Source organism: Strix aluco, chromosome 17, assembly GCF_031877795.1.
Source record: "Strix aluco isolate bStrAlu1 chromosome 17, bStrAlu1.hap1, whole genome shotgun sequence".
Lineage (NCBI taxonomy): Eukaryota > Metazoa > Chordata > Aves > Strigiformes > Strigidae > Strix > Strix aluco.
Window position 1 is genome coordinate 7,101,646 of NC_133947.1, and position 20,251 is coordinate 7,121,896.

At 41.9% G+C, this 20,251-nt stretch overlaps 1 protein-coding gene across 1 annotated transcript; it reads left to right on the plus strand.

Annotated features, from left to right (window-relative positions):
- Nucleotides 1-14,014: 14,014 nt before the first annotated feature.
- Nucleotides 14,015-19,658, plus strand: CBLN4 (cerebellin 4 precursor). The gene is made up of 3 exons (XM_074843189.1): nt 14,015-14,442; nt 16,301-16,417; nt 19,238-19,658. Exons 1-3 carry the CDS (start codon nt 14,167-14,169, stop codon nt 19,433-19,435), a joined length of 591 nt encoding a protein of 196 aa, XP_074699290.1. The 5' UTR covers nt 14,015-14,166; the 3' UTR covers nt 19,436-19,658.
- The last annotated feature ends 593 nt before the right edge of the window (nt 19,659-20,251 follow it).

Consider the following 20,251-nt stretch of genomic DNA (forward strand, 5'->3'; position numbering starts at 1 on the left):
CTTAAAATGCACACTACTGGTAGTATGTGCCGTGCTTCAGCAAGAACAGGGAAGATAATTTCTGGATCTCATATTAGACATTATCTGTCTTCAGCAAAAACATGACAGAGAAACCCTGCACTCCAGGATTGGAGCTCCCACTAGAAATCCCTGACTTGATCCATCTGACCAGTGTCTCAGTGTATTCACATATGCTCTGAGAAATGCTGTAAGAAATGGAGCTCATAGAGGCACGGGTCCGAATTGACTTGAGCTCCCAGAGGGGCCGGTGTTAGATGTGTACCACCACTCACAAGGGTTTTCCAAGAATTCACAGTTTGAAATGCAAATTTCCCAGAGTTTTCTCAAACCAAAAATAGATGTGAAAAGCTAAGATTATCCAACACGAGACTCAGTGGAAAAAATTCAACTTCCCAAAGTGGACAATTATATCCTAGGACAGGGGCTGAACTTTGCTTTCCAGTTTTCCCTTTTCCTTCCTATTTGAACTGGCAAAAGACCAGGCAACGGGCAGGGTGCACCTGCTAATTTGTATAAAAGAACAGTAAAGCAAAAATAAAAATTGTGGTCACTTGGAAAGTGTTCTATGCATAAAAGCTTTGAAAGCATTTATGTATGATGGTCTTCTAGCTTGCATTAATGCCTTTCAAATACAAACACCAATTGTAGGAGAGAAAAATTGTGTTAGACAGAGTGAATAAAAACATGGGGCCTCTAAAAGGGAACCTGTTGGGCACCCATTGTACAACAACTAAAGCCTGAAAGTATTCTTAGAAAATACTCACTCCTGTGCTTAAGAAGTTGCTGCTAATGATGACTCAGAAGAAGCACAAACAAATTTCAAGCTGCTCGCCTTAAAGAAGAGTATATTAAAAAATTCAAACTGAGGGGCTGCTTTGACTCAAACAGGGACTCCAAAAGCTCTTGGTGAGATCCTTCCTTGCATCGTTCACAGAAGTTTTTCTGTCGATATTCATAGAACCAAGATTTCATTCCCTGATTTGAAAGACCTTTTCAGGCTGCCAAAATGCTCCAATATTAAGTTTTCTCACCAAACTAAATGCAAATATTCATTTTTTTTTTCACTGTTGCTGCTTACTACCCAAGTAGAACGTACTGAAAGTTGAACCGTCTACTTTATTCCCAGAGTAGCAAAGAAAGGGAGAGCCTTTTAACGACAACTCTAACTCAGACTCATACAGGTATGAATACTTCGTGCAAATACAATTTTATTTAGCATTAACTTGAGCATTTCACATCACAACATATTACTGCAGCTGACGTGATACATCTAAGCAGCAGACCGCGCTTTCTTGGGTATACATTGAAAGGATTGTGGGGTTGCTAAATGTGCTTAAGCCTTACGCTTGCTGTCTGTTTACCCAGGGATGAATTTTGCCCATTGAGAATATTCTAGTCAAGGACAGTCGGCAGTAATTACACAACAGAAAACTACAAAGTAGGTAAATATTGCTTTAAGCTCATTTTACAAATAAGATATTTGAAACAAAAGGCTTCAGATGCAGATTTCAAGTCTCTGGATGCAATTTAAAAATGGTGCAATGTATTTTGAAACATAAATAACTGACACACTTTTGTTTGCATAAGGATAAATAACTGGTGATGTATGTTACGGTGACATCATTTGCTCATGAGCAGTGAACTAAAAAAAGAAAATAACCTCAAAGGTTATTGTCCATAAAGATCAAGTACTGATAAGCATATTTATACCAAAGCTGCTCTTGTAGCTCCTAGAAATTTTCCTGAACAAGTTCTATGGGACTTGGCCTGAAATGATGTAATTATAAATAGAAATTTGCTCAACTCAGTTTCAAAACAGGAACTTTTCTCAGTCAGTAAATAATTCCCAGATAATACCCCAAGTTGCTGTCATTAATGCTTAAATTGAAGTTTGTTATTTGGAATTCTGCCATTTAAAACAATCTGATGTCTCACTTTGTTGTCAGGAATTAAGCTGATTAGGAAAATTAAAAATAAACAAAATCCTTTTGATTATGGATTTAATGAACTTGCTCTGTGAAAGGACAACCCGGCTGTGATGACACTGCTCTCCAAGCTAAAGTACAGCTCTGGCTGCGTTTGACGAAACAGCCACGCAGAGCCGGCCTGCAGTGTGCCGAGCTGACAGGCGCTCCTCTGGCTCTCGCAATTTCTCATTTAGAGGCACTGATTGTACCACATCCATGCGGGTGTGCTGTGCAAAAGAGACGTTTCAGGGAATGAAATTTAGAAAACAGTTGTGATTCATTTCAATCACTCCCACCTCTTCCCCTTGCAGCTGTGCAAAAACTGTCAAGTGTTATTGAGCTGCTCATAGACTATGACTGTCTCGAGATTGGGGTAGCCAGTTGGAAGGAGCAAACGCAAGTGCCAGTCAGTATTTCAAGAATCACAGAATGGTTTGGGTTGGAAGGGACCTTAAAGATCATCTAGTTCCAGCCCCCTGCCACGGGCAGGGACACCTTCCACTAGCCCAGGTTGCCCAAAGCCCCGTCCAACCTGGCCTTGAACACTGCCAGGGAGGGGGCAGCCACAGCTTCTCTGGGCAACCTGTGCCAGTGTCTCACCACCCTCACAGAGAATTTCTTCCTTATATCTAATCTAAATCTACCCTCTTTCAGTTTAAAGCCGTTATGCCTTGTCCTATCGCTACATGTCCTGTCACTACTTGCTGAGGGTGCACTTAATCCCACTTTCCATGTCGCTGACAAAGATGTTAAACAGTTCTGGTCCCAACACTGACCCCCTGAGGAACATCACTCCACTCTCTCCTTGGACATTGAGCTGCTGACCACAACTCTTTGACACCCAGCCGATTCCTGATCCACTGAGTGCTCCATCCATCAAATACATGTCTCTCCAATAGAGAGACAAGGATGTCATGTGGGACAGCATCAAAAGCTTTGCACAAGTCCGGGTCCTTTCCATCAATCTGTCTCTCCCTTTCTGCAAGCAGGAAGGCTGTTCTGACACCCTCCTCAAGGGTCTGGAATACATGCAAAAAAGAGCTTCTGTGTTAAAGCTTTTTTATCTGAATCCTTCGAGATTCACCTAACTGCTTATTAGCATTCATCTTGATGAACTCATCATACAGAAAAACATTAAGTGGCCATAGAGAAAACTCAATGCAGTCAGTGAAATTTTGTTACCTGATGAAAGAGAGCCAATGTTTCAAGCTGAAAATCCTGTAAACTGGGATTGGCATAATGCTGGGAATCAGGACACTGCACATTAAGAAATTACTTTTGGAATGGAAGTCTTAGAGAAGGGCACTCTGGTCAAGTACTCTGACCTCAGAGTGATTACTGAATACTATCAGCTGTTTGGAAGTACTTACTGTTTGGACATTTGTTTAATTTTCTTTCTGTTTTGCCTAGTATTTCTCTTACGTATTTTGATAGTTTCATTGGAGAGGGAAAAAAAAAAAAGAAGTTTCAGCAGAATCACTGAATAGTGGAGGCTAGAAGGTACTTTTGGAGGTCATTTAGTCCAGAGCAGGGTGCCCAAGACCATGTCCAGTGTGGTTTTGAATATCTCTGATGATGGAGAAGATGGAGATTTCACAATCTGTTGGTGAATTTCTAGAATTTATTAGCTGATGACCAAAAGAAAGAGAATGTGAACTCATGAGCCTCATTTCCTTAAGAAAGTGGGTGAAAAAAATGACAACAGATTGTCACTTGGGAAAGATACCTACCAGCCAAAGGAGAGAAATTGGTTGGTTTGATGGACTTAATTCCTTAGATGTGAAATATATGTATTGTTTTCTTCCCTGCATCTTTTTAAAACATTCACTATCACAAAGATAGATAATAGATATTTATTGCACTTGACAGCTTTGCTTGGACAGAATCAGAAAGGTTAGGTAAAAATTACTCAGTGACATACCCAGGAAATTATTCAAACTTAATGGAGGAATGCTTTTAAAAGACTTGATCTTTTTCCATCCCAGAGGTGGCTGCAGTTCATCTCTAAGGAGTTCTAGATTACATATGGTTAATTAGACAATGTTGGGGTCCTCTGGGATGAATTTGCTTTCCTTAGAGAGTTTAGAGGGGAACTGAAGGAGGACTGCTACTCCAGCTCTTGCAGTGCTGTGTGTTTCCCATGCACTGGCTGATCATCTTCAATGGTATTGTCTTATCTGCTCTTGCTGGTAAATGCATGGTTTCCAGAATACTTTCTGTGGGCACGGTTTGTAAAGTACCACATACACTTACAAATAATAGTGAAAAGTACTATTCAGGAGCAATTATGAGAATTTACCTTTTGGATTAATGGACAAGACTTGCAGGACACATAGGGAATGTGTTTTACCCCTCATGCTGCTGGCACAGTTTTCAGATTAAGAAAAGATGGAAGGATGGAAGATAGAAAGATTAATTTAATGCTTCTGTACTGCAGTAGTGATGTATGCACAGCACAGAGGAATGTTGCAAATGTGGGGTAAAGCTTTATAGAGGGTGGAAAATGCTGAGAAATAAGGATGTATCTAACATGCTCTTAGTATTTCATTCAAACTTCAGGGCTTGGGGATTTTTTGTCCTTATCCATATATGACACGTCAACAGACATATTTGTAGGAGTCTAGTGTCAACATCTGGGGAATGACTGCTTATGCATGGCTGTCTCCTGCAAAAAACAAACCAAACAAAAATAACAAAGCAAAACATTGTAATCCCCACTGTTTTTCTTGCCACGTAATTTCTGTGACAACAGCAGTTTTAAACATTTATAGGGACACATGGTCAGGAAGCTCAAATGTGAAATCATTTAAACTATATTTTAAATATCTGACCAAGGAGCAAAAAGCTTTTCTGTTAGCATTCCATTTTAGACAGACGCAGGAGAAGCACTGGTTAGGCTTGCTGGAGGCAAATAAACCTTGGAATAAAGTCTTGCATTGCTTTGCTTTGATTAGAAATCATCACAATATTTAACCAGATTAATCAATTCCCACCTGCTACAAAGTTAGGCTACTCATACTTTATGTTTATCTCTAAATATGTTGCTAACTTATAGCTGAAAACTATTATACCAATACACGGAGATAAATTAAAAAAACAGAACCAAGCATCCTTTCTTCTAAAAGTGTCTATCAAGCTTTACTTCCAGCCCACTTTAGGTAATGGTACAAATACATGAGAATGTGAAATTTGGTCCTGAGTTTGGCTGAAGCAGGCAACCAAGAGACACAGGTACAGTAAAAGACTTACTATTCAAGCTGCCTGAATAGTTGGGTAAGTTACACAGTATTATTTCCTTTCTCTGACTGAAAACCTCATTTACCCATTTTATAACCCACTATTGTTTCTAATCCACAATTGTGAACTGCAAATATTAGAACTGAATAGAAACTCGATGTTAAATATTTTTCAGATTTAAGTTGCATAAATTATATGTGGTCCCTAAGTTATCCCCACAATTTGTAGAAAAAATGATGTTGAGATTATAATATTTGCTATACAAATGATCTATTAACCAAAATATGAAGTTGACAAAATTACATGTTGGTTTTAAAAGATGCACGCTTTTGGGAGAACAGCAGAAACAAGGGCTGAGATACTGTGTTCTGCCTCCGAAAGACTGAAGTAAAATTTAGGCAGTTTGAGGTTCTTTTGCACTTTTGCAGTCACAAATAATTTCTGGAAAGGTCAAATTTTTAGAGCAAATTTATAGAAGAATTGGGTTCAGATTTTCTCCTCTCCCTCTACCCCTGCTGAACCCCAGCAAAACAAATGAAAAAGAAAGGAAAAAATAAAAGGAAGTGAAAGGAAAGTGGAAATGTTGAAATTCCAACAAAAGTCAAGATTATTCTCTGGAAGTTTGTTCTTCAGAAATTAGCCAGTGTTTAATCATAAAATGTCTGTAGACAAAACAAACCTCTCTACTTTTCTCAAAGAAGGGATTCATTTGGTCTAGGACCATTTCTTTGCAGTGGAAAGTACACTTTAAAGGAACAGTTATGTTCCTTTAAACCTTTTCTTTGGCTAATTCATTTTAAAGAAACAATTTTTTCCCTCAGCTTTGCTCATTTACGCCTCTCCCTATGGAGCTTTCCTGTGGTTGTTGCACTACTACGCCATCCCAGCTTGCCTGCAAGGTGCCGAAAGGTTAAAAAAAACCTGTTGGAGGACAGAGAGTAGTTGTGGGAAGCCGTATACTGGAGGAAAGAAGTAAAAAAAAAATGCCATGGCACATTTCTGTCCCAGTTGCCAAGCTGTTTCTAGAGATTTGGAGGACTGTGCCCAGCTTTGGAGATTTGCTCTTATATTTATTCTAAAATGAGAGGAGAGAAACCAGATACTTGAAGGTACCACACTGTGATTTTTATATGTTTCCCAATAGTATGTGAATGTGACAGGACCATCTGATATGACCCATGCTGCAAGGAGGTTCTTAAGTAGTCTGAGCAGCAAATGAATGCAATGAATGTTGGTAAGTTAAAAAAATGAAACCTATGATATATAAAAAAATCATTTTTTTTTTCTTTTATTGGCACATCTCAATAGATGGCACTAAAAATCCTAATGCGAAGCCATTCCCTGTGGCTTCCTCCCTGAATATCATCACAAGTCTTGCAGTCAATCCACTCCCTTTAAATATCAAACAAGCAATACAGCCAATGGATAGTCTCTTCATTCACTATCTTAGACACTTCTTTTAATGCAAATTATTCCCTCAGCAAAGCTATTTTTAGTTTTTCATTGGCCCTTGCTATGAAAACCACTCAGTGAGAAATTTATCTGGGACAAATTCTCCTGAGGGTAGATAATCTGTGTACCTCAGTTGATGTAAAAGGAGATGCACTAAATTACACCACTTCAGGATCTAATTTTTCTGTGGTTTCCTTGACACCAAATTAGAAAACTATATCCACAAAATTTATTCAACTGTTTAAGCTAAATTGACTGCCAGCAGATTGCTGAAGCCTTTGCAAACTCCATCCTGAATTCACTGTAACCACCTTGCTCAGTGAAACAGGCTCTGAAGCTTGGAGCAAGTAACAAATTCCTTCCCCTTCCCTTCTGCTAAAAGGGAAAGATTTTACTGAGAGGCTATTTTTCTGGTTTTCTGACCATATAATCTGATTTTATTCCATTTGGGCAAAAATCACACTTCTTGCCTCATTAAAACGCAATTGAAAAATCTAAGACCATTGCATAGGTCAGCGCGGTGCTTCACAGAATTATTTATTTCATAAAATCGCACAAACGTGTCAGGTAAATTAGTTGAAAACACAAAAATAAGAGCTTTTTTTTTTTTTTTTTTTCCCTAGACATGAACTGAAATGCAATAGTAAAACAAGAATTAAATTTTACTTTACAACAAGTTATATAGCTGCAAGTACCTCCTATAAAGGCCGTTAATGTATGTAAGTTGATTTTAGAGTCATAGTCCACCAAAGCCCTGTTTTTACAAGAGGGTTAAACATGTACATTAGAAAGAGATTTACTGGAAATATTCTGAATAAAAATAAACACAAGAAATATTAAACTATTTGTGGATAGCCCAGCCAAGATTAATGATGAAATTTACTGGCCTATTGATGTTGCAAACAATTGACTCCTACCTAGGATCTATGAAGGAGTAAAAAGAACCTATAGCATCAAATTTTGCTCTCAGTTTTACACTGATGTAAATCCACACTAAGTCTATTGGACTCAGTGTAGCAGTGGAATATTTCCAGACATCCATCAAAAAGGAACTGCAGAAACACACTGCTGTAAGGAGTCGCAGAATCTGGCCATAAGCATATCAAACCCTGATTTGCACTTTGTGCTTGGGCCTGAAGTGTGCTCAGGTTTGCAGTATTGGTCAAATAGAAGGTTTGGCTGTGTAAGAAATGCTGAATAAAGACCTCAAATGCCAATACTGTCAGCATATCTGAACAATTTTACCTTTACACATATGCAGACATCCTGCTGACCTCATTTTCTTAATCACTTCTAAAATTCACACAGAATTTTAAAATTCTGTTTCCTAAGATGGCCATCAAAACCACAAATTTGTTATAGCAGTGTCAGGGAAATTAAAGAAGCACAACAAATATAAGTAGATAATTGTTTTTCACTGGTTTCCTTGTTCTGCTACTTCAGAACGTGTAAAAAAAATATCTGATGATGGTATGGAATGAAGAGGTACATTAAAAATAGGCAAGCATACAGAAAAAGCTTACTTAAAAAGCCAAGCGAGGTTGGCTTTTAGGTCAAAATAAAGCAAGGAAAATCTAGGCTCGATTCTGCATCAGTCTGAATTAAATAGCAAAACCTTTTGTTCATTTTAGTCATTCCAGCCATATACATATGTATGACTGAAGATTTTATTATATTCCTATAGGAGCTCTTTACATTTTACGCCTAAATAAATGAAGTGAAATTTACTTTATAAAATATTTACAGAATCTTCTTAAGAACCATTAAGCTCATTAGCCAGGTGAATTCGTTTTGGATTCAGCCAACAAACTGTGTAACTAGCTGAGAGCCACAGGGCCAGCTGTCTAAAAGACAAGTTAGTCTGTACGGGAGCCAACAGCCAGATGGAGATGACAGCCAACTCAGGAAATACAATATTTAGCCTGAAAGAATGTCAAAAGACGGTAAAAAGTCTGACCACTGAGCTCCATAAACACAGTTTTGAATCGTCATCAGTATTCTGCCTTTGATTTCAGCCTTTCTGCCCCCCGCTCCCCCACCGCTCCCGCACTGGTTCACCTCCCGCGTCCTCATTAGGATGAGTTCAGCAAAAAGCCAAGTAGAGCAGCACTGGAGCTGGGGGTTTAATCCTAGGAGGAGGCTGATGGGTGCTCAACCAGCTCACTACAAAACCGTGTTACACACTCAGCAAACAGAAACCTCAGCTTGACAGAAGGGAAATATAATTAGGATGAAGAAAAAAGAAAAGGAGAGGAAGGAGGGCTCCTATTACCGAGGGGTTAGTAGAATTCATAAGGCCTCTAGACACAAGCAAGAAGCTCAAAAGCAGGAGAGGAAGTCTGAGGCAGATTATTTCTCCCTTTTGTAAGGCAAATGACTAATTATACAAAGCAAGATGTTTTTTTTTCCAAAGAGATTTGAAAGGTATCATGCAATATTGATACAGAAATTGTATTTAATGCAGGTTTACAAGCCAAGAGGTAAAAGAAAATGTAAATGTAAACATGGTGTTTTCTCCTTATTCTCCCTGTGGCTCTTCCCTTTGTCAGAAAGATGCCTAGCTTGCCTGCCTCAGTGCAGAAAATTCCCTGTGAAAGGGCAAAATACTTCCAACTGGAGACAGTTTTAAGCTTCGACAGTATGTGTCCAGAAAGGGAAAAAACCCATGAGTTTAATCTAACTGAATTTCCATTCTTGAGCATTGTTGCTATTTATTTTACTCATTTTTCTTTCAACGGAAGAAAAAAAAGATCCCTGTTAGAGGGAGCTGGATCAATACTAAGAAATTCTTTGTCAGATAAAATAAGAATGATCATTAACCTTGCTGCTTATGAATTAAATGCAAGCTTCGCTTTTCAACTTGTCTTTCCCACAGCATCCCCAGCAAACTTCCCTCATTTTGTTCAGCAATAACCCAGCCCAACCACCCAAACAAACACTGTTACTAATAACCTTTAAGCTCTCTTCCTGCTGTGTTGGTGGGAAAAAAAGGAGGAGGTATTTCATGATATGGTTCAGGTATTTTGGTGACGGGGGATTTTCAGTCTGTTGATTTAGGCATGGATTTGAGGCTGGATTATGTATATTATTTATAGATCCAATCTCTTGGGGAGTGTCATGTGAGCAAAGTTCATGGCCGTGTCAGCAGCTCTGCACTGATCGATGTGTGGGCTCCCCCGGCCAAGACCAGGCCCTGCCTTCTTCATGGAGCTGGCTGCAGGATCAGCTGTAACAGCCCAGTTATCAACTGGGAAATTATTGATAGCAGAATCTGGTCTCCATTTAAGGGCTTGATCCACCTCCTCCAAGAACTTTTTTTAACTGCCACCATTACTCTCTGAATTGTGATCTGGTGCCATGTCTGAGCAGTGAAAAGAGACTTTATCTACAGCATCGTTGAGTGTGATGCTTTACTTTTGAATGTCCGAGAGTGCTAACTTTATTGTAGGTTGTATTAATTTTATTTCCGGGAAGAATTCAGTTTGTATTTTCAGTTCATCTCCTTTCCCCCCAAAATACACTTTCCCTGATGGTCTCTGTTAGGCTTTCCTTTTCCCAGAGCAGAGGAAATTTATCAGGATTTCCTCTGTGTTTGTAGGACATGGCTGTTACATTGTGATCGTTGTGTTGGATTTTGCTCGTCCTGTTACTCTGCTGCCGTCTCTCCGTCCTGCAAATGGCTTACTGCTAAGGAAAAGTTTTAATAGTCTTATTCATCTCTTGAATTCATATTGTTAAGAAATGTCATCTGAAATCTCAATACTGGTTACCTTTTGGGGAAAAGAATACTGAAACATAGTGCCTTCCAGTTTCAAGAATGGAGTAAAATTTCTGATTGAGCTGCTGCTGGTTTCCTCAAGGGAGGGAGCTCTGCTGTCCTCTGGTGTGTACCAGCTGCTGCAGACAAGGGCCAGCACTGCTGTACAGCTCCTGCCTAGTCTCCTTCCTTCAACTCCATAAAAGCTGCTAATTTTACTGAGCTATAATCAAGCCAGAAACACATCAGAGTCAGTACTACTCTAGAATATGTTTTAGACATGGAAAAGAAAACGATGATGAAAAGGGTTTGTCCTTACCCTTTTGTAAATAAGAAAAAATGTCCTAAGTCAAAGGCACCAAGACAGGAATAGGAGCTCCAGTGTCTGAGATTTTCCCCTCCTCAACACCACAATTCAAAAGGTCTTCCAAGTAAAATAGGAGTTTCAGACTGGAACTGCCTACGAGCATGTGCCCGGCATAAACGCGGGCTAAATACAGGGGCAGAATCTGCTCCCTTCTTCATGTTATCTTTATTAATTAGCAGCCTCATTTAATTGGACTTCCTTCAGATTAGGATACCACTGATGTTAAAATTTAATGCCATCTGCCAAAGCATTTTTGGAAATTGTTGACATATCTGAAAATGTAATCCACACTGCAGGACAGAGTCCACTTCAGTATCCTTTTGTAGGTGATGAGAAGTACGATGTTAATCCTTAACATATGTCTTATGTTAGCTGTGCAGACTGACAGGAAGGTCTAACAGAATTTTTGTTATACTTTCTGATTTTTCCAGACTAGATTGCATGAGAGAGGAGCACTTAGCTTCTGCACACTGTGATCCCAAAAGGTTTATAACTGCATGCAAAACGCGTGTGCAAATTTGTTCCTAACTTGCATTTAACTTTATAGCAACTGAACTCTGAAATTAAGTAGCTGTGTTCACAAATGGCTGTAATTAGTTAGCTGCATACTTACTAATTTGTTCACACAGCTAAAATAACCTGCATGTACAGAAACGTCTGCACAACTCTGGGAGAAGAGCACGGGAGTGAGAGGTGCTTCTGATCTTGACTTTGCACTTCTGCATCTGCTCAGTGCAAAACAGGTCCTTAGATATTCAAGTGAGAGAAGTGGAACAGGGAAATGGTGTTGCCAGGCCAGACTTAGCAGGTGCCTGCACCTGCAGACAAGGAAAAAGGAAAGTCAACTTTTGAAAAAACTGATTCAGCTTATACCCTGTCTTGGTGATCAGTTGGGTTTTTGATGTTAGTTTCCTTTTTTTCCAGTTTCTTCATCTGAGTTTTGGCTATTTTCTTGGTTTTCCATTTTTTCCTCACTATAGAGATAGTTGATGTCATTGTCCACAACAGAATGAAATCAAACCAATTTGTCTGAAATTATTGTAAAGTTTTTAATCTCTGACAAATGACTGTTCTTTCAAAATTGTCAGCAGTTTCAAATTTCAATCTAAATTTATGTACATGTTATAAATATATTTGCTGTTATTTGTGCAGTGTTAAAAGGCTACTCAGCAGCATGAGGTACAGAAGAGTTTTTAAGCACAAGATGTTGAAATAGCGTGGAATTATTTATACTTTTGTATATAAATACAAAATATTGTGGCACAAAATCTTTTTCTATTTTCATACAGCTTTGTTTTGCAGGGGTCCTCCAGACAGGTCTTCCTAGGCATTGGCATCTTTTAATCTGCAGATTCAATTTCTACAGAAGGGACAAAGACTTTGCTGAGTTCTGCAGACTTAATGCTTCACCCCCAGTTCTCCACATCAACTGAAAAACAGTCCCAGCTCATATTTGCCTTGGTGTTCAGTAGAGAGTGGGTTTTGGTGCTTTTTATTCCTCCTTTTGATTTCCTGTTGCTTCTTTAATTATTTTTTTGTCTGTTAGCGTCCAGATTTATGGCTGGCATTTGTTAGCGCATGGAGCTGAGGTGCTGTGTGAGCTGTCTGTATCCCAAGCCTCTTCCTCTACAGAATGGGAGGCAGCAAGAGGTGCTGGCATTCACAGCTCCAAAACAGATCAGCACCTTTCCCAGCTGGGTTTGAAAGGTAGAAAAGCTGCACACAGATAGAGAAGCCTCTGGGCAAGAAGTGAATGAAAGCTGTTGGTGGTTAATGGTTGACATGGGACATATTTGTTGCAAAGCTGTTATAGGCACAAAAAACCTGTTATACTGAAAGGTATCTATCTAAAAATCATATGCTCAGTTTCTTAAAAACTATTGGCACTTTGTTGTTGGTTTGGATGGAAATCTTTTTAGCCAGTTCTGCTTCTGGGAGCACTGTATCATTTCTTCCAGTACCTGAAGAGGATTTAGGTTTTGCCATGAGACTATTTCAAATGGGACCAGGTGATGCAGGAAAGATCTTCTCTAGAAGCCATCAGCAGTACCAAACTAGTCACGTTTTTAATAATCTTGATATACGTGGGAGTACTGAGCTAAGGTGCCTGCTCAGCCTTCCAATCCTTTCAGCACACATCAGAAAAAGAAACTAATACTAGACAGAGGTGTCTAATCAAAACATTACCAGAAGCTGCCATTTGGCAGCACCATGAGGTAGTAGCTGGCCACATTAATCCTCGAAGAGCAGTTGGTAAAGTCCTATCAGTGACCTAAGTGTCTGAGTGACTGGCTTTGAGGAGGGCTGCTTCCCTCTGGGCTGCGTAACGGGGATCCGACGGCGGCGTGCACAGCGTCGGGGTGTCGTGCCCAGATGCAGGCTGCAAACACGAGCACAGGGGGTCTGTGCCCTGGGAGACTCCTCCAGGTTTAGATGCTGCCTTTCAACCAGACTGCAGTTCTTTCTCCCTCCTCCTCTTGAAACTAGGGGACGTTGCAATATTTTGTTGCTTTCCCTTTGGCTTTGCAGCAGCTTAAAAAGTTGCCTGTGAAGACGAGCGTGTGTGTCTGCGTAGGGGGCAATTCCAAGAGGAGGGTCTATGAGGTGTCGTATCTGCCCAGCTAGGTGAGAGCTGGGCAGGTTTGTTATGACATAACTCTTTGGGGGGGTTGTGGCAGACGTGGGGGGGGCGAGAGGGAGAGAAGTGGAGTCTGCAGCACCCTGGCAGTGATATCAGACAGGATCTGGCAGCTTTGGGGTAAGCTACCACCTCTCCACGCCACCGCTCAGAGCACCCTGGATCTCCAGCTTGAACGGGAGAGCGAGCCAGCAGCGGCAATCATGGCAACATCAAATGGTTTTATTTCTTCATGACCTCTCTCTTCTCCTCTCTCTCATCAATAATTCACCTGAGGGCTTTTTTTTCCCCACTCACCCCCCCCTCCTTCTCGCTCTCTTTTTTGATGTGGAGAGAGGAGAGAAAAGGGGGCACCGGAAAGTGTTTATTTTGTTTGGCAGCTTTTTGCGGTGTGTTTTAAAGAGCTCGTGAAAGAACCCGGGTAAAGAAAGAAAGAAAGAGGGAAAAAAAAAAAAAAAGGCACAAAGTCTTGGCGGGGGGGGAGGAGAAGAAGAGAAGAAGGAGAGGAAAAAAGAGGCAGAGGGAAGAAGCCGGAGGAAAGAAGACTTTCAGCGCGGCGTTGCCGGGAGGTGCGGGTGTGCGGGGGGTGTGTGTGCGGGTGTGCGTGTGCGGGTGTGTGCGGGGGGAGCGGCTGCCGCTGCTGCCGGCGGTGCCTCCCGCTGGTGCGCGGCGCGGTGGCCGGAGCGGGGCGCGGAGCGGCGGCGCGGAGCGGCCGCGGGTGCCGACCATGGGCTGGCGGCTGCTGCCCGCCGTCCTGCTGGCCCTGGCGCTGGGCGGCCCCGCGGCGCGGGCGCAGAACGACACGGAGCCCATCGTCCTGGAGGGCAAGTGCCTGGTGGTCTGCGACTCCAACCCGGCCACCGACGCCAAGGGCTCGTCCTCCTCCCCGCTGGGCATCTCCGTGCGGGCGGCCAACTCCAAGGTCGCCTTCTCGGCCGTGAGGAGCACCAACCACGAGCCCTCCGAGATGAGCAACAAGACGCGCATCATCTACTTCGACCAGGTAAGCGGCGGCGCCGGGGGCCGAGAGGGGGGATCCCCGCGGGGCCGGGGTGCCCGTGCCCTCCTCCCCCCCCCCCCCCCCCCCCCCCCCCCCCCCTCCCCCGCCGGGACGCGGCCGGGCGCGATCAACAGGTGCCGCCGCCCGCTCGCCCCGCGGGTGCCCCCCTCCTCCCCGTGCTCCCACGTCGCCCATTTCCTTAATTCCGGCAAAAAGTTGGGGTGCAGAGGGCGGCCGCCTGCGGGGAACCCCTGCGGAGCCCCCGTACCCCAAAGGTGGAGAAACGGAGGGGCCGGGCAGGTCGCAGCTGGAGACTCGGGGGGGTGTGTGGGGTGTAGCCGGGGACCGCCGCCCTCGCGGGGGGCAGGTCACGCCCCGCAGTAGTTTCCCTCCTGCCCCCCGGGGCGTGGGAGGGCGGAGCGGGGTGCGGAGCGGAGCGCAGTAGCGGGAGGGTGGGGGGGGCGGCCGCCCGTGCGGGGCAGCCGCCGTCGGGGCCGCGGGGGCCGGGGGCTGCCGCCCCCTCCGCGCAGCTCCCCGGGGGCCGCCAGCTCCGGCCCCGGCAGCCTCCGCGGTGGATGGGTCCAAGTAAGTTATTTAGGCTGAAGCGGAGCCCGAGCGCAGCGGCGCAGCGCGGGTCCCCGAGCGGCCTCCGCGGGTCCCCGAGCGGCCTCCGCGGGCGCGGGAGAGGCGGGGGCAGCAGCCGGGGCTGGGCGAGCATCCGCCGGTTTGCCCTCGCCGGGCAGCGGGCGAGGACACGGCCCCGGGAGGCTGGGGGAGAGGGTCTTCTCAGGTGCCAGCAGCCCACGGAGATTTTTAGACGGCTTGTGCAGCCTTTGAGGGGGAAAAGAAGGGCGAATTTTACGGAAAAATCGTTTAACTTTCCTATAACAATCACAGGCTCATGGTACAGCCCCTCTCATCTCAGTCACTAACACTCAGATGCCAGCACACGTTTCATGTACCTGCTCCTGTCCTACGGCAAGTCCGAAGTAATTGAGACTGATGGTTATTTTTCTTCCTATACCATATTATAATGAACAGTAAATTGTTGTGACAACTGAAGCCAGATATGTCACATAGCTTAATGCTAGCAATGTAAATTACCCTAACTTCATGGACATGGCTTTCTAGGGCTATGCCTGGCACAAAGGAGCCTGAAAATATGCTTTATTTTTGCATAACTAAGTGGAAAGAAAGAACAATTTAGTCATTAAAGAAGATATTTAGCATATGGACAATGCACTCATTTAATATCTTCCCCTCTGTTACTTGTCTCTGTTAAATTAAACCCAAATTATTATTAGTGCTTACAAAAACAAATAAAGCAGCAAAGGCTCACAGCCAGTTTTTGCTCAGATGTGCCAGGTATTTCACTAACTCGATCTGTCTGTAAACTGGTGAATGAATTGTATCATTCACATACCTCCTTCCTCACAGCTTGCTACTTTCAGGAAGATGGTGTTGACCGTTGCTTTTTAGCCAAAAGTAGGATGCCACTCCCTGAATTAGTGTTTTGATGTCATTTGATGTAATTTTTGAGGAATGATGAACAAAAATGCTTTTTTTTTTTTAATCTCCTCTAAAGATGTATAGAAGAAAGCTCTTGAAGGTATGATATAGAGGCAAAGTAAGAAATATTTTCCACCCTTGTTTATTTATAGTAAAGTTGTACTATAAATGTAACTAAATATCCATTTTGTGAGTAATATTCCAAGTTAATTGAGAGAACAATGAATAAAACGGCATAATTGTAGATTAAAAAATTTCCATGGGTGAATGCTTTCTAAAGTTAATAGTCTGTATTTTTTATTTAGCACTGAATACCTGTACTAATTCCCATGCTATATTTTTTTGTTTGTAGATCCTAGTAAATGTGGGCAATTTTTTCACGTTGGAGTCTGTCTTTGTAGCACCAAGGAAAGGAATTTACAGTTTCAGTTTTCACGTAATTAAAGTCTATCAGAGTCAAACAATTCAGGTACGTTGATCAAGTATGATTACAAAATCTTTTACTTAAAATGTTTATTTAGAATAGGATCTTGACTGAACACAGGAGTATTTAACACACTTTCAAGTAAAAATAGCTTAGTTGAAAGCAACCTGTGGTGTAGAGTTCCTAGCAGCGGAGTGAATACATCTAAACTGAACAGCTGTAATAAGGCAGGATCCTCACCTCAGATAAATTGCCATAGCATCACTTCTATACCATAAGAACTGAATATCTGGTGTGACATAAAGTATTAAATAGAATGAATCATCCAAGAGTAAAATAGAGCTCTAAATTTCACTTAATTGCATAAATACTATTGAAGAGCTGTATTTTGCTACAGGTTAAACTCACTGTCTTGAACGCAGGTGTTCTGGGGATACGTACCAGATTTGACTATTTTTGTAACATTTTGTGACCTGGATGACAGCTTATGATGCCAGGTATCTGTTTATGACATCAGTCTGCTGTGGATGAAGGTTATTTAAGGTGGTCCACTTCTTCTGTAACTACAACGAAATGTTATACCTCTATAGGGATGTCTTCTAGGAAACCTTGTTAGCAGTTTAAACTTTTTTTCACCATATAATACATAAAAGATGTGTCATATATTTTAAAAAAAAAGAAAGGAGTGATTCTGCTCTTTCTTCTGTAGCTCAGTAGCAGCTGAACTACCTAATTAAATACAAGTATGTACTAGCTTAGAGGAAAAGCCTCTAAGTTCCTGAACATCCCCTTGCCGAGCCAACAGTAATTTTCTTAAAGTACATTCCTTAATCTTCATGCCAGGTCATGCAGTTTCTGTGACATACATACTGGCTTTCTACATCTGGAATAACACCTGTGGCATCCCTTGTTTTCACCCATGAGACCACCAGATTCATGGAAGTATCTGATGCTTTTCCCATGATCTGTCTTGCTCCTGAATATGGCTTTCAGTGTACAAGGCCGACATGAAATGGATTTCTGCAGGACTGATCAGCTGTTTCTTTGTGGCAGCTCTGGTTTTGGGTTGCCGGTAAAGCTCCTGAGGAAAGTGTAAATGGTAGAGATGGCAAAGAAAGCTGATGTGAGACACGTTCACATTCCTGGTGAAATTCACCTTCAGTTTACAACAAGAAATCATGGTTCCATTCAGGCCAATGACAAAAGTCTTAAAGGAAATATTGACCTCATGAAAATCTCTATAATGAACTTATAAGCTATTTAATAGGCTCAAACTTTGTTCTTTCACTCTCTTAAATGCTGAAAGTTGAAATGGCCTAGAATAACTGTATGTCAGCCAACTTCATTGGATTTAAAATACATATTGCCAAGAAAGATGTCAAGGCTTGGATTCTGGAAGTCCAGTGCAGACTTTGGGGTTTCACGTACCAGGTACTCAAACCTGGGAGTTTGGGGCTTGTAACAGGGAATGTTACAACCTGTGACATGGCCTGAAATCTTTCATAGATCAAGAGTTTCTGAAGTGATGGATGGGTTTGGTTAGGTCAATTTTGTCATAGGTGACGTGAGACCATCTGGTGCAAAGCTGTGTCTTCTGCTGTGACTAAAATAGCTGTAAGGTGATCTGCAGGGGGACCTGACCAAAAGAGATGGTACAGGAGAAAGGAGATAAACCAAAACCAAGCAATGACTAAACTCTTGATGCCCTTTTTTTGCATGTATGATAACTAGGGGGGAGGACCAAAAGCCATTGCAGTGGAGCAAACCAGCTTGAGTCTCAGCCACACGCAGACTTAAACACCACTAAATCACCTGAAGGCTTCCTACATAAGTGATATTACTGTGCTCCTGGAACATCTGTTAGTGCCATTAAATATCATTAAACTGAAATTGGTTCCCTGGGGACATCTGATTAAGTGGATTTCCCAGATAGGCGAATCCCAAATCAGGGCCAGATTCTGCTGCCCTGATTTATGCTGAGCACTAATTTATTCTGTGGCGACTCCCATTAAAATTAATGGGAGCATATGCAAGGCCAGCATACTTGATATGAATAAGCATTTCATAATTCACCCCTCTGTGACTGCATTATAGCCGCTTAAAAAGAAAAAGCAGAAGAAAGCTAATAGTTTGCCATTGGGGAAATGAAAAATGCCTGAATCTGTCCATTCCCCCAGCCCCTGCCCATCTTTATTTACAGAGTGTCTGTGTGATGTTGCTTTCAGAGCAGAGGCTGTGCTGACTTTCAGAAGTGTTTTACAGAAAAATGGATTCAGTACCAAAACACAGTGCAGTTGTTCATAAAGCTAAAGGTCTGTTCTAGATTTAAACTAAGGCACTGTCAGCAATGGAAGAGACATATACTTTGCTCTCAATGAAGTGTAAGCTCTCAGCCTACTGCGGTACCTTTGACATCTCATTAGGTGCCTACATCGCACCTCTGGGTGTCCAAGTTTCTTGAAAAATGTCTTCTTTGCTAACGCGTGTCTAAATAACCCATGAGGTAGGCAAAGTGAAACAAACTGAGGTAATAGCTCACAGTTCCATATTACCAGAGACTTACAACAATTAACATGCCCAACAACAGATGAAAGGAATGTCACGTCATCTTTCACCCTGACTGAGCCCAGACCATGGCACTCAGCGGACAGTGTCCCACCGACTTCACTCAGCTGCAGGTCAAGCCCAGGAAACGTGAATGTGCTTGTACACTGCAAATAAATGTAATTATTAGTTTATAACAAACAAACAGAAAGCAGTGATGATTGGGACTTTAGCAGACCTCTTACGCTGTAGTTAATATTCAGTGATAGTTCTTGATGTTTTTCTGTTAATTAGAGCTTTTCAGTGGTTTTTCTCTTGTAGGTCAATTTGATGCTAAATGGAAAGCCAGTCATTTCTGCTTTTGCTGGGGACAAGGACGTCACACGTGAAGCTGCCACTAATGGAGTCCTGCTCTATCTAGACAAGGAGGATAAGGTTTACCTGAAATTGGAGAAAGGTAATCTGGTCGGTGGATGGCAGTATTCTACGTTTTCTGGCTTTCTGGTCTTTCCCCTGTAAAGTCCATTTTCCTGTGACATTCATCCAGGTGTGGACTCATCATTGCCTCTGTTACACGAAGATCATTTTATCATCATGGGATTGATGTTTCTTTATTGGTTTTTCATGGGTGAATATGGATTCTCTTTATGGATTTTGCCCCCATCTGGACTACTCAGAAGTTTCACAGAATTTTGTGTGTTTGTTAAAATACAATATATTTGGATTGAGACTAAAGCAGACAATAAATATCTATGCTTAATGTTACAGTCTAAAGCTGCCTGCAAGATTTATTCAGATTTCATTTACTGGACTTACTGGATTCATGGGAGAAGTGGATTTTCTTTAATTATGAAAAGACTGGCAACCAGGTCTATAATTTAGGAGAGTTTGAGTTCAGACTTCAATCAAGAGTTAGTGTGTTGCTGCCAAAGAACTGTATATTGATATATTGGTCATACATGTTTCTGTCATTGGGACTTAACTGACATGATCTGTTCCATTGTCTTGAGAAAGGTAATTATTATTGATAAGTGGTTGACTTTAATTCTCCTCTGCGTGTAGTGTGTTGGATGATTCACCCATATATTTATGCTCTGTCACCGGTCACAATCAAGTCTAGCTTACATAAAGCTAACAGGTTATGGTTGTATTTTAGTTAGCTATGTAACATATTCCTCTTTTCCCACATGCTGTTTTCTAAAAAGAAGAGCAGATTATAACCATTAAAGAAAAAGATTCTTACCAGGGTTAAAGGTGATCATTCAGGCACAACTTTGCAAAACAGCTTTGCCCTGCAGGAAATCTCACACTTGTTCTTCAATTTTAATTAACATG